This window comes from Populus euphratica, unplaced genomic scaffold, assembly GCF_000495115.2.
Source record: "Populus euphratica unplaced genomic scaffold, PopEup_1.0 scaffold12.1, whole genome shotgun sequence".
Taxonomy (NCBI): Eukaryota; Viridiplantae; Streptophyta; class Magnoliopsida; order Malpighiales; family Salicaceae; genus Populus; species Populus euphratica.
Genome location: NW_011499858.1, coordinates 924,684 through 940,434, shown reverse-complemented (window position 1 = coordinate 940,434; position 15,751 = coordinate 924,684). Strand labels below are relative to the sequence as shown.

The window sequence follows — 15,751 nt, the reverse complement described above, 5'->3', positions numbered from 1 at the left end:
TATACATCATAGCAAATTTTTTGATATTATTATTAAACTCAATACAACAACTCAAAATTAAAAATTCTCATTAGCTCAATTTTTCAATTAATTTTAAATTTTAAATTAAATTAAGTGGGAGTTTTCTTGATACAATCTTGTTAATTGGATAGGTCCAAAGAAAAAAAAATAAGTTAGATTAATTTTAGTTAACATGCAAAACTCGTAACTCAAGTTATGCACTATATTTAGTCGAATTGATTTTTTTATTTTATTATTTAATAAAAAATATAAAAATCAATTTATCATCAATTTATTATTAAAGAATAAAATTAAATAAAAAATTTACATTAAATAATAAAATAAAAAAAATAAGGTGAGAAAAACCCAAAGAAATAACAAAAAAAAAGAAGCTAAACTGATCTCTTACAACCAAGCACATGCACGTAGATCTAGGTCAATATTTTTTTGGCTATCTGCTCTTTCTTTTTTGAAAAACATAATAGACATATTAAAGAAAATATTAATAATATTGATACCTGTAAAAATTAAACTCGTGACTTTTAACAACCAATACACACGCTTTAATTAATTGAGTTACAACACAAAGTTATGTTAATTTGGTTTGTTATTGATATAAAATTAAACTGAATTTCAATTATTTTAGTAGATTAAGAGTAATAGGATCATGACCACTTGATTTTTAATTTCTGTAATTTCAATATTCAGTTCGATATTGTATATATCTTCCTTCATGGTCAGTATGAAATTTGTTTCAAGAAATTATGTAGATGAAAGGGGAAAAAAATAGTTGGACCTCTTTTTTGTATTGCTAGATATTGACTTGCTTAGGGGAGCTCATATTGTAATATAAACAGTCTGAAAAGTCACCCATAAATCCTAGAATAATGTGGTGGCTTTTTTTTTTAAGTCGATATCCTAATTTGGATTACTTTTTTTCATATATTAAGACAGCCCATTTTGGGGTTTGTCTAAGAAAAACTAACATTCTAAAATTAAGGAATTCATAAAACTTTATTTCTTATAATTTAATTCAATTTTATTCATTCACAAATTAATTTAAAGATATTTTTATTTTTAAATAGAAAGTTTCAATTTCTATGCACGGTTTTAAATGTAATCCTGTTTGTTTTTGTGTTTTAAAAATATTTTAAAAAAAAATTAAAATTTTTATTTTTTTCTTTACTTCAAATTAATATTTTTTTGGTATTTTTAGATTATTTTGATCCGCTGATATTAAAAATATTATTTTAATATATTTTCAAATAAAAAATATTTAAAAAAATAACCGCAACTATATTTTCAAATATATTTTAATAAGTTGTGATTTGTTATCAATTCTTTCATTTTTCCTTTTTTAATCTCTGATTACATCTATACGATGATCAAATAGGGTTTTATAATTTATAATAACAGATTTAAACCCTTTCAAGGTATATAACTCGATCATCATGGTGGTTTTAGATCTCGTTGTTAAATATATATTTCATAATTTAGATTAAATGAAGAAAATAATAAGGCAAATTATAACCCTATGAATTTTGAAATGTTAACTATATATAGAGTATGGGACGTTTTTCCATATTGATTTGATGATTTTGCGTACAGTTCTTCAAGAAGATATACTAACAATTGCAAGTTAATAAACATTAGTGACTGAATTTGAATTTTTTTATTTTTTTTATTTATTGTTTTGTTCAAAGCATTGCACATCAGATCACATGTATATAGCAAAGCATGCGTGCTGGATCTCTTTATGCAAATGTACATGCAGGGCAATAGTTCTCGTGATGATCACTTCACGCAGTATATGTTTGGCTTCCAATGACAGCATCATCAGGGATATACTTGCCCCAGAACCAATGTGCCTTCCACACTCTGTTCATTTCTTCAATTGGGACATTCTTTGTCTCGGGCAAGAAGAAGAAAACGCTGATGGTCATGAGAACAACAAAGCCAGCAAAGAACAAGAAGAGACCGAACTTCATGTGGCACAGCATGCTTAGGAAGAACTGGCCAATGAAGAAAGTGAAGAACATGTTAACTGAGACATTGATGGCTTGTCCTGCTGATCTGATCTCAAGAGGGCAGATTTCACTAGGCACCAGCCATCCCAATGGACCCCAAGACCAGGCAAATGCTGCAACATAAGTACAGATGAAGAACAATACTAAGTTGGCCGATCCCTTTGACAATTCTCCTACACCTTGTGTTCCAAAGTTGATGGCTATCATGATTCCAACAAGTATCTGCAATCATGTGTACATATTCATAGAATCAGCAGCAATCTAACGTGCATCCCTATTAATTACAGGAGTCTTTGTATGCGGAGAAACTTGGTTAAGGTTGTAATTATGTACCTGGCTAATAATCATTTGAACCCCTCCTTCTAGGAACAAAATTCTTCTCCCGAACCTATCGGCTGAGTGGACGGAAACAAGTGTACAGACGAGATTTACTACGCCTGTAATAACTGCAGACATAAGCGAAGCATTATCGCCGAAACCCAAGGTCTTAAAGAGAACAGGTGCATAAAACATGATGACATTAATTCCAGTGAGTTGCTGGAAGAATGGGATCATTGTGCAAATGACAAGTTGAGGCCTGTATTTTGGCTGCAGGATGTTTTTCCATGGGTGTTCCACTTTCTTTGCAGCCTCGGATGCATCCATAAGGTCTTGGAATTCTGCTTCAACGCTGTCTGTGCCACGAATCTTTTGCAACATTCTCTTTGCCTGCTCGGGGTGGCCTCTCTCAAGTATAGAATTGGGAGTGTCTGGAAGGAAGAACGATCCAATGGTGATCATCAAAGCAGGGACAGCTGCAAGACCCAAAGAAATTCTCCAGCCATATCCCCCCTTGATTTGGGCTGTTCCGTAGTTAATTAGATTTGCAGCCAGGATACCAATTGTAATGGCCATTTGGAAACCAATGTTAAGTGCTCCTCTAATTTGGGCTGGTGCCATTTCAGATAGATAAATTGGAACAGACTGTACAGAACCGAGAAAATGAAAATCAATGTCAAGCAGGATTCATCACCATATCAAAGAGACAAAGCCAACGTCGAGAGAGAAAGAGAGTGCAAATAATGCAAGTACCTGATTAGCAAAGCCAACACCAACACCAAGCAACAAGCGACCAATGATAAGCATTGCTATATTCGTCGCAGCACCATTAAAAATGGCACCAACAAGGAAAACCAGGCCTCCAAACAACATTGAGATTTTACGGCCGAATAATCTTGTCACTGTAGATGAAAAGAAGGAAGCTACCAAAGCCGCAAGGTAGAGGGAAGATGTGAACAATGTCAACAAATGGCTATCAAATTTGCAGTACATATTGTTATCATCACGAGTTTCATGCTCTTTGCGGTACACAGATGGGAAGAATCGTTTTAGAAACGAGTCCATAGAAGTAACAACACCTGCAACATTTTGTGCAAAATCATCCAATTATTAGCACCTTAAGAGATAATATACAGTATACACCAATCTTTGTCACTCCAATGAGATAGAAGGTTTTCAATTTATTACCTGAGATACCAATGTCATAACCGAAAATGAGACCACCCATGGCAGCCACCAAACAGGTGATGATAACAAAGCATGTGACCCCACCCTCATATTTCCTCCCAGAACCTTGCGCCACAAAAGCTCCGCCGGCCATCTCTCAGCAATCTGAGTCTGATGTATATGATCTTTTGCCCTTGGGTTTGACAAAAGAAATAATTTGTCCCAGATGCTTGAGATCCTAATGATGAATGAAACTAGCTTTATAGTGCTTTAATGCCAGCAGAAAAGGTGGAGAAGACATCGGAGTAATGGTCATAGAAACAGGATAAATTCTAGTTGACCTCCATTTATTTTGGCTTTCCTTGAGTCATGTCATGTGGTTAAATGATAGGTTCAATTGTGGAATAGAGTCTTTACCAGCACAAAATTATAGCCATTGGATGACAACTAACAACAATCCCTAATAAAATAAAATAAAAACAACGTCTAATTACAATATTTAAAACAATTAATTGTTGTGGGCTATATTTGGTGCGCATGGTGCTTAATCTTTTACGGGATAGAGGTTGGTGGTGATAAGAGAGACTGTTATTTTGAGACAAACTTACTTTTGTTAGTAACTCCAGCTTGGAACAGCCTTTTTGTTTACTTAAGGATTTCAAAGTGCAAGAATAATAATACCAACACTAGTTTCATTACAATTTACATGGGGAAATATTTGTGTCTTGTTCTACAGCTCATTAGCTTGGATATTGCTTGCTTGAACCAGTGCAAAATTAGGCTAAAAACTAGGTTCTTCTTGACTTTGTCAAAGCTCTACAAGTATCAAATTTTCATAGACCCTCAAAGATTAAAGGCGTCGCCAAGCCATATAACTATATTCTATAAACCAATTCTTGAAGAACAGGAAAACACAAAAACGAAGAAAATCATAGAAATCATGTGAAAATGAAGAAAAGGTATCGCAATGTGCTGGGGGTGATATTTTGTTCTAGCAAAAGAAGGTTGAGGACAGAATCCTGGAAAGATCTTCAAGAAATACTCAAATCCAAGCTTGAGACTATTGAAGAAGATCCTGGTGAGACAGTATGGATTGAGAATCGACCACCAAAAAAAAAGGATCCAACAATGTCTAAGAGTTTTAAGAAGGTGGCCGAGATTAAAAGAAGAAGAAGCTTTTCCAACTTCACAGATTCCTACATGGGGTTCATGACTATGCTTGCCTCCAAACTCAAGTAGGCTTGACTGTAAATGTCATGCAATGCATGTGTTTAAGTCTATCATTCTAACTCGGGTTAGCTCCTCTTTGTTCTTCAAAAACACACATGCACACGCAAGAATATATATATATATATAAAAGCCAGTTATAAAATATAATTCTTGTTGTAAAGGTATCTTTAATTTTGTTTCTAATTTTTTCTTTAAAGAGAATAGATAGCCTTGCAAAAAATTTCTCTTTTCAAAATAATTGGTTTGAATCTTTTCTAAGCTTGATACGGGTAAGAAAGGTGATGTATACACACACATATATAAATATTTTCAAACACCAGAGTTAATTAATAATGTCTCTTTTGGTTGTATAATGAGGTCACTTGCATATAATTACCGAAGCCCGAAAATAAGATGGCATTGAAGGTTCATGCTTGTTCATTATTCTAAGTTTTTGAAAATCTTCTGTAATCTTAATTAAACTTTCTTTCGATTAACAAAATCTATGGGGTGGGGGATTTTTACTGTACCACTAGACATCACCGTGGATTGCTAAGTGAAATCACCCTTTTGATTCTTCACTAAAAATGTTAAGTTTCATAGAAATTTACTCGTCATTATTGATTTAGAAAAAATAAAATAATTTTTTATATAAAAAATAGTAAAATAGTAAAATGACTATATTATTTTAAAAAACATTTAAAAATTATTAGCATACATATCATATTTTATTCTCATATTTTATTACTATTTTTAACCTAAGATAGTTTTAAAAATTATTTTTTTAACTTCATCCTTCATCTTTCATCCTTTAACTATAAATCAAGCTTCTTAATTTATTCCCGAGTTTAAAATTTAATGGATTGTAAATTTAAGAAATTGACTTAAGTTTAGGAGAATTATTTGGGTTCATTTGTTGTTGTTGTTTTTTTTTTCAAACTTTTGCTTTCAGTTTTATTATTTAACATTTGATTTCAAACTTTTTTTATAGGATTTTTCATTACTTTTAAAAATAACTTGAGTTTTCTTGAGGTATTTTTATATTATTTTTTTAGATTTAGATTTTTTAAAAGAGTTTTTTCATTAAATTAAATTAATTTCTCAATATTTATTTTTAAAAATATATCATCCACTACATCACCATCTCCATTCATTTTAACATTTTCTTGAGGTTAGAAAAAAATTAACCCATAATGAAGTGTAAGGTATTAAATCATTTTTTTTTCTCTTTTTTAAGTTCATATTTTATTTTGTTTTTTGTTTTTGGCCCTTAGCATTTGATTTATCTGAAGATTGAGCTCTCTTTTACTGTTTTTATATGATTTTTCACTAATTTAAAAAATAACATGGGTTATCTCAGGGTTTTTTATTTAATATTTATTGTTATTTTTTAATCATATTATTAAATTAACCCAACTTAAAGGATCTAGCCAGGTCAATTACTTGATTCTTGAATTTTTCTTTCTTATTTAAAAACATTGGTCTGAACTACGTCATAGTGCAAGACATCATTTTAGGTTTGCTCAAGTCATTTTTTTATCTTTTTTTATTGAATTTGAATTGTAGTTCCTAATTTATTTTGATTTGGGTTTTATAGTGTAGTTACGTGTTCGTATATCAAATCAAGAGTTTCATAGGTTAAATATAGTTAGCCTTGATCAATCTCATATATTAGTATTTTAATATTATTTTTTAAAAAAATATCATCCAATATGTCACAATTTTAATATTTTATAACATTTTCATTTTGCATACATCAAACTTTTGAATTCCTATCATTTTTACATTTTTTATAAGGTTATAAAAAATTTTATAATTCATAATGGACCACTAATAAAAAAACTAGTATATGTTAAAAGGGCATGGGTTTTTATTATAGAAATGAGCAATAAAAAGCAAAGCTCTTTTTCACTTTGACCATCACATTTGTGAAGATTTTTTTTTCTTTTTTTTTTATTTTAAACTTAGTTTTTATTTCTTTTAATTTCATCTTTTAAAATTGGGTTTACATGGTAGTGGATTTTATAATTTATTTTGATTTACTTTCTATAGAGTTTCCTAGTTTCATAACCCAAGTCTCAAGTTTTGCAAATTAATCGTGTGGAATTGGGTTATTTTTTTTTATCATTTTTTAAATTAATTTATCTCAATTTCATCTTCCAATATTAAGTTGCTTGAGAATTGGGTTTCATGATTATTTTTTGATTTGGTTTTTGTGAAGTTATCATAGTCTCATGACCTGACTCGCAAGTTTTGTGAGTTAAACATGTTGACTCAAGTATTTTTGTCCTTTTTTATTACATATTTCTTTTTAATTTCATCTTTTAACAGTAGGTTGATTGAGAATTTAAATTTTTATTTTTTTAATTGTTTTTTATGAAGTTATTCTAGTCTTTTGACTCGAATTTGACAAGTTAACTTGAGTTGGCTCAAATATTTTTTTATCTTTTGTATTTATTTATTTTCAATTTAATCCTTCATCCTTGGGTTGATTGAGAATTGAGCTTTGTAAAAAAATCATTTTCTTTTCAATAAGGTTATCATTATCTTATAACCCAGGTTGCGCATTAGGCTAATTAACTCGAGTTTTTTTTTTAGTTAATTTTTTTAAATTCATCTTTCAATATTAGATTGATTGAGAATTATGACTTCATAATTTATTTCATATTGCATTATATGATGTTATCCTTGTCTCATGATTTGATTCATGAGTTTGGTGATTAACTTGGGTGGTTTTTTTGTTTTTAAATTTTATCCTTCAATATTGGGTTGATTGAGAATTGAGTTTCATAATTTATTTTGATTTTTTTTATTTGTGTTATCTCGGTCTCATGACCCATATTTGACAGGTTAAACTAGGTTAACTTGGCTTATTATTATAGTTGAATTTTATTTTAATTTTAATTTTTAATATTATATTAATTGAGAATTGAGTTTAATAATTTATTTTTTATTAGTTATTAGTATCTCATGACTTGACTAGCAGATTTAGTAGGTTAACTCAAGTTGATCCAAGTCAATCTAATATATTGTCATTTCAATATTTAAAAAAGATGTCATCTTGTATTTTTTAGTCAAACTATATTTTTATTGATTATCCGGGTTGTTTTTGAATTTGTCAAGTCAACTAGGTCACACCAAGTTAATCTCCATATAGTTAATTTTTCCTATACAAAACACATTAATAATATCTGAATATTTTTTTATGCTAAAAAAAGTTGATCCGGCTGTAATTTAGTGCAAAAAATAATCTAGTTTCAATTAGTAATGTTGTTTAAATTCAAATTCTCTCATATTCTACAACTTACTTTCAAATGATAAACTAGCTTGAGTACTAGATAACTAGGACTGTGTTTGTTTACGAGGTTGCATATGCGTTTGAAGCAAAACGCATGAGCAACATGTTCGGTAATGAAGAAAACGTCATTTACTGTTCATGGGCCCTTTTCTTTTCTGCGTTTGCAACGTAGGGCGAGAAAAAGTAGCTCTTCGCTGTTTTTGTGGAGAGTGAATTTAATTCACTCTCCACTGTTCACTTAAGTCCAGTAAAATTAAAAAATTTATTTTTTATTTTTAATTATATTTTATTCAAAAAAATTAGTGTTTAACATTATTAAATGATACTATATAAATTAGACAGTGATCATTTTGTGACGTAATATTTGCAGAATTTGATCATAATCTCAATGTTATTTATGATGATATTTTACATGTTGTTGTTGCGCGCTTAAAAAACTAAGAAAAATATAGTCCTTTTCGGATGTATTTCATACGTGATGGAATTGTAGATAATTTAATGAAACAATAAAAAATATTTTATACAAATTGTTATTTATTTCATGATATAATAATAGTAGTTAAATCTATAATATTTAAATTAAAAACCATTAATATTAATATATATATATATATATATTTTTAAAATTATTTTATAACCTCAATTTGAAAAGTATTCTTAACCAAACACATTAAACTATTTTTTTGTTCAATCTCAATTTCAATTATAATTTTAACTAAACAGATATAAATATTAAACTAACCTTAATCAAAAATATTTTTTATATATATTTTTTCAAATTACAATTATAAAAACTATGGTAATACCAAACAAATACTAGTTGTGTTATAAATAATCTCAAAGCCATTACCAAATTTACTTTAATACTTTATCCTGAAACTAGTTTGACCTTTTGCACTGATAGAAGGAAGAAGTTTTTTTTTTGTCAATGTCAAAAAAGGGTGAACGGGTTGTTAATGTTTTTTTATCATTAAAAAAATTAGTTGCAAACTAAAAATTATATAAATATATTTAGTAAAATAAATTAAGAATTATATATACTAATAAATGATAACAAATTAAATTTATTCATTTCAACTAAAAATTGAGTTGGAAAGCTAAGATAAATATTGTATTTCTTAAAAAATAATAAGAGGTTGAATATTTGTTTTAGTTTGAAAATGGATTCCTTAATTTTTTATTTGATTTGAATCATTAAAATTAAATATTATTTTACCAAATTAAATATTAATTCAACATCAAAATCTATTTTGAACATTGCGAGAAAGCTTCGACAAGCAAAATAAAACATCAAACTCTATCTCAAGTTAATTTAATGTAAAATAATTAAATTTGAAATAAAAAAAGTCAAATACCAAAAAATAAAAAGAAAAAAGAAAAAAAATTTAAATAATTATTACAATCCATAACAAACCGTGTCTTTTTTATATATTGCATTTCCATCATTTTTTTAATATTTATTCAATCTCATATTGTCTCACATGTTGTTGACAAACACTGTTTTATAGTTTATCAATGATTAATTTTGCAAAACTAAACTATAATTATTAAAGAGAATTCAAAATAGCCCAATAAGAAAAGGATTCAAATGAAAAAAAAAAGTTTAAAGGATCCAATAAAAAAATGCAAATAAAAAAAATTATTTGAGGTGGCAAAATTTTCTCAAAGGACACAAATGAAAAAAATAAATGATTTACTGTTCATATATACATTATTTTTTCCCTAAATTTTTGAAGTATAGTAGAATAGAATAGAATTAAGTCGCACGCAGCGTATAAAAGCATGGGTAAACTTCATTTGGAAAACCTTGAGTATATTTATAAGTTTACATGTACACCCTTACAGTTTAAGATTTTCAAAAGCTACCCTTTTAATTTCGAAATGTTCCAATGTTGTAAATCTTAAAGTATACGGGTTGAAATAAAAAAATGGTGAATCCTTAAGGTCCGAAATATAGGTTACCCTGAAAGCATCCTGTATAGAGAAAGTTGCCTCCTTTCAAGCTAGCCGTTGAAAATTGAAAAACCTTGAACACTCATGGCCTTATCAAAACTCACGATGAAACCCTTCCAAAACCTCTCCAAATCAATAAAAGCCAACAACCCATTTTCCATTTTCACTAAGAACCTGTCTGAATTTCCCTTCGACTCCAGAAACGTCACAAACGACCTCATTTCCATCTTCACAAAACAGCCGTTTTCCCCAAACAACCCTGAATTGGAGAGTCTTGCGCCATTACTAAACACTAAAGTTGTTGAAACCGTTTTGAATGGTTTAAAGAACTGGAAAATAGCTCTACATTTCTTTACTTGGGCATCAAATCAGGGTCCATATAAGCACAATGTGTATGCTTATAATGCCATGGCTTCAATTCTATCACGTGCTCGACAAAAAGCCCCACTGAGAGCTTTATCTGTGGATGTTGTGAATTCCAGGTGCTTGATGAGTCCTGGAGCCTTGGGGTTCTTGATTAGGTGTTTAGGTAATGCAGGGTTGGTTGTTGAAGCTAATTTGTTGTTTGATCAAGTTCAAAAGACTGGTCTTTGCGTGCCGAATAGCTATAGTTATACTTGTTTGTTGGAGGTTCTTTCTAAGTCCAGTTGTATTGATTTGCTTGAGGTGAGATTGAAAGAAATGCATGATCACGGATGGGGTTTTGATAAGTATACTTTAACACCGGTGCTGCAGGTGTATTGTAACATGGCCGAGTTTGATAAAGCTTTAGATGTTTTTAATGAGATTCACGATCGAGGTTGGGTTGATGAGTATGTGTTTTCCATCTTGGTGTTGGCTTTTAGCAAGTGGGGTAAGGTGGATAAGGCATGTGAGTTGATTGAAACAATGGAAGAAAAAAATGTAAGATTGAATAAGAAGACTTTTTGCTCTTTGATTTATGGATTTGTGAAGGAGTCTAGAGTGGATAAGGCCCTGCATTTATTTGATAAGATGAAGAAATCTGGTTTTGCTCCTGATATTTCACTTTATGATGTGATAATTGGAGGGCTGTGTGTGAATAAAGATGTTAAGAAAGCTTTGTGTTTGTATTCTGAAATGAAGGGATTTAAAATCCAGCCTGATGTGAAAATTGTTACTAAGCTCATATCTTCTTTTTCTGAAGAAGAAGAATTGACGTGCTTTTTTGAGGAAATGCATGAAGATATGGATCCAAAAGCTTCGACTTTGCTTTACAATTCTGTTCTGAATTCTCTTGTGGATAACGGTTCTGTACATAAAGCATACCATCTTCTTCAGGCAATTACGATAGGTAACTGCATTGGTGATGGTGAGATAGGTAAGCTGTTCAGCGGTAAAGCAATGGTCCCCCCTAACACTACCACATTTTCTATTGTTATTAATGGCCTGATCAAGACTGGTGATTTGGACTTAGCTGTTGGTCTATTTCGAGATATGGCTCGAATTGGTTGTAAACCTGATTTGCTACTTTATAATAATTTAATTGATGGACTTTGCACTTCAAATAGATTGCAGGAAAGCTGTGGGCTTCTGCAAGAGATGGAAGAGTCAGGGATTGAACCAACCTCTTTCACTAACAACTGTATATTTGGGTGCCTATGTAGAAGACGTGACATTTCTGGAGCCCTTCGTCTATTAAAGAAGATGCGTATTCATGGACACGTGCCATGGATAAAACATTCTACCTCCCTGGTAAAAGAATTGTGCAAGCATGGAAAGGAAGTAGAAGCTTGCAAATTTCTTGTGGATATAGCTGAAGAAGGTTTCCAACCTGATATAGTTGCTTATTCTGCATGCTTAGATGGATTGATCAAGATTCAAGAAGTTGATCAAGCTTTGAAGCTATTTCAGGACATATGTGCTCAGGGTTACTGTCCTGATGTGATTGCTTATAACATATTGATAAAGGGGCTTTGTAAGACCCAAAGAATTGCAGAAGCTCAAAATCTTTTGCTTGAGATGGAGGAGAAGGGTCTTGTTCCCTCAGCTGTTACCTACAACACGATTATAGATGGATTGTGCAAAATTGATCATCTTGAAGAAGCTATGCTTTTTCTCTCCATGATGATTGAAAAAGAAAGGGAGCCCAATGTCATCACGTACTCTACTCTAATAAATGGGTTATGCAATGCTGGAAGACCTGATGATGCTCTTGTGCTTTGGAATGAAATGGGGAGAAAAGGGTGCACTCCTAGTAGTATTGCTTACATGGCCTTCATCCATGGTCTTAGTAATTGTGGTAGGCCAAATGAGGCTCTGGTTTATCTCCGTGAGATGGAAGAGAGAGATATGAAACCTGACACATATGTTTATGTAGGATTATTAAGTGCTTTTCTTGTGGACTCAAATCAACCCTTGGCTTTTGAGATATTACAAGAGATGGTTGACAAGGGAAAATTCCCTGATCTGCATGATAAGAACCATATTAGTGTGAGAAATGCAATTGTCAAATTATCAGAAGATGCCAGGACTTCTTCGAGCATTAAAAATCTCCTTGCAAAGGGCACCATTCCATCAGCGAGCCTTTCAGTCACCGGAATTAAAGATGGAGTTGAGCCTGCTATTTAATTGGAACTGATCAATAACCTTTAATCAAACAGCTGTTTGTATAATGAAGTTATGGGTTGAGGAACTCGTCTTGCATGCGATATCATATTTGCCAGAATGAGGCTAGAATCCTACCAATATTCATGCCATCAAACATCTGGTTTTATGCTGGTGTCTGCATCAATGAGATGTTTTGGGAGTTGAGACTTTTGAGCCATTCTTTTTACTCGTATACGAACTTGATTAATCTGTCTGCAGTGTTGTACATAAGAAGAATAGTTCACGTGTATTTCCATGGAATTGAATAGAACTGAACAAAGAAAATTCATGTAGCCAATAGCAGCTAGTTTGTTATCCATGTTTAATTGAATCGATTGGAGTATCATTGTTCGTGAATACTTGTAATTGAACCATCGAATCTAGATTTCTTGTTTACTTCTAAAGAAATCATTTTGGTTTGATTAGTGTTTTAGTACAGAAGAGAAAACTATTCAAGAGATAGAAACTTGTTTAATTGAAGAATCAGAGTCGAATATATAAAATAATTTTTTTATATCCTTTTTTAGTGAATTTTTATATTTTCAAAACAATAAATATATGGAGATTTTTTTTTGTCTCTATTGTTTTTATCTCTTTTATTCAAGACAATGACTAAATTCTATGTTAAACCTGAATTGTTGGTTGATTTATTTATTTTTTTGCTAGGTTTTTCATGTTTGTCCAAGGAAAAAAAAGAAGAGAAAATTACATCAAGGCTTCTATAATTTAGTTATTTTTTCACTGTCTTTATTATTTGGGAAATTACATTTTAGTTCCTAAAATAAATAATTTTATAATACTTTACAATTTTGGCACAAAAAAAGTCAACAAAAAATATTAGATTATTTATAGGTTTGTAATTATATTTAATTTAATGACTAAAGAGCTTTTATTTCTTAAAAATAACTAAATTACCACTAGAAATTATTTTGGAAAAATAGTCATTACCAATGGCTTTATATGTATAAAAATATCAGTATATTTTGTGTGTTAGAATGCACCATCATACTGGTGCATTCTAACACACAAAATACATTATACTTTCCAGCACACAGCAACACAAAATCCAATTTATCTGCAACTAACAACAACCCCATAATACACATAGTAAACAACAATCTAAAATTTGCGACACACATATTTGAATATATATTTTCATATTCATCAAATATTAATAGCTTAAAAACTTCCAACATCTTGGATGGACTAAAATTAAAATAAAAAAAGTGCATGAAATGTAAAAAGAAAAAAAAAGAATTAACTATGAAGATAGAGGAAATGGATACACACACGATGATAAATCATATGAGAATATATTTATTCATTGATATAAATCTATTAATGATATTAAATTAAATAATGAAAGAAAAAAATATATTAATGATATTGATCATATACCAGATGAAATGAAGAAAATCAAAGATGAATTATATCAAATTTGGATGAAAAATCACAATATAAAAGCTAACTTTGTAATTGCAAAGTTGTTATCAGTAAATAATTCAATATGTATAGTGTTAATATTCATAACTACAATATTGTTCATCATGATTAAATGTAATAATTAACACTAATAAATTCAAAATATGTTCAACATATGTAACCCGCCAACGACGATCCATAATATATTATTTACATTAACTTGAAATAGTTAAAACAAAATCCATCAAATTCATATATTATTTTTATATATACTTCAATCAATGCAACTAGTTTGAATTGAGTGTTGAGAAAATAAAATTCTAACACTATAATGCAATTTCAAATTAAATTGATTATTAATAAAATGAGTAGTAAACTAAATTAAACACTACATATTTAAGAGAAGTCTCATATATATTTAAGCTGAGAGTTAAAAATTACTCAAGTTATCTAAAGTCTTTTTATTTATCATTTTTATTAAATTTAATCTTTTAAAAAAATTTATTTTTAAATTAAATTAAATTAAATGATTACATGCAAGTAGGAGATACTTACTTCATAATATTTTATTTAATTTGTTTCTTAGATCGTTGCTATGATGGCACATGTAGTCTTTTTTAATATCAAAGTACAACCTTTTATAATAGATTTAGAATCTTCTAGGAAAGTTATTTATACTAGTCAAATGATGTTCATGATGAAATGATAATAAATTTCCATTGTATTTTTTTTCTTATTTTCTAGGGTATTATATTAGAAACTCTTTTTTATAGCTAATTATTGTAAAAAAAATTGCTTCGGCTATTTTCATTTTTTTTAATTTTATTATTAAATTAACTAAATTTATTTATTTTATTTAACTCATTCAAGTCAATAACCTAGAACTCTCTTCTTCTTTTTCATTGTCAATTTTTTTCAATTTTTCATTTATTATTGTTGTATTATTTTTTATTCATGTTATTTAAATTAGTCAAGTTTATCAAATCCAAGCAAGTCAATAATTCAAATCTTATTTCTTTTTATTTTTTTCTTTTTAAAAAAATCACATTACTTTAGTATTTTTTTATATTAAAAAATAGATTATCCACAACTTAACGCAGGTCACCCATCTAAAATCCTGTTTGTTTTATGAAAATAACTTTTTAAAAATTATTTTTTAAACTTTAATGTCTTTATTTATTATTAAAAAAGTTAGTAAGAAAAAACACTTTCTAGAAAAATAAAAATTTGGCTTTATTTTTAAAAGATATTTTTCTTTTTATTTTGGATGCAAAATACTTTGTAGAAGTTATAAAAAATTAAAAAATATCTTGTTGTTTTTTATTATATTAAATTTAATCCTTAAATTGTTATATTTTTTTTTGTTTTTAATCCTTTTTAATTTTAATTTTTCAATTTCTTTCCTTAGAATTTGATTTATTTTTATTTTTATTTTCTTTAATCTTCATCATTTTCATTGTTATTTATTTTTCTCTTATCCTTTTGTTAACTAAATTTTTTTATTATATTTGTTTTTTATTTTTTATTTTTTAATTACTATTTATTTTATTTAAAATAATTTATAATTTGTTTTAATTCATACTCTTTCAATTGTTTTATCCTTCATTATTTTAATTACTATTTATTTTATTTAAAATAATTTCTGAAATAATTATTTTTAACTTCACTCTACTTTAACTTTTTTATTTGTCAAATTTAATTTATATTTTTTTTAATAAAATTTAAAAAAACTGTGTTACCATTTATTTTT

The 15,751-nt window shown here is 28.9% G+C and overlaps 2 protein-coding genes across 2 annotated transcripts; one reads left to right on the top strand and one right to left on the bottom strand.

Annotated features, from left to right (window-relative positions):
- Positions 1 to 1,774: 1,774 nt before the first annotated feature.
- LOC105123932 (sugar transport protein 10-like) lies at positions 1,775 to 3,724 on the bottom strand. The gene is made up of 4 exons (XM_011023722.1): positions 3,534 to 3,724; positions 3,099 to 3,424; positions 2,361 to 2,990; positions 1,775 to 2,249 (listed from the first exon to the last, which is right to left on the bottom strand). The coding sequence occupies exons 1-4, from the start codon at positions 3,664 to 3,666 to the stop codon at positions 1,800 to 1,802; spliced, it is 1,539 nt and encodes a 512-aa protein (XP_011022024.1). The 5' UTR covers positions 3,667 to 3,724; the 3' UTR covers positions 1,775 to 1,799.
- Positions 3,725 to 9,874: 6,150 nt separating this feature from the next.
- On the top strand, positions 9,875 to 12,936 carry LOC105123931 (Tetratricopeptide repeat (TPR)-like superfamily protein). Its single transcript, XM_011023721.1, has one exon. It carries the CDS (start codon positions 10,057 to 10,059, stop codon positions 12,559 to 12,561), a length of 2,505 nt encoding a protein of 834 aa, XP_011022023.1. The 5' UTR covers positions 9,875 to 10,056; the 3' UTR covers positions 12,562 to 12,936.
- Positions 12,937 to 15,751: the final 2,815 nt, after the last annotated feature.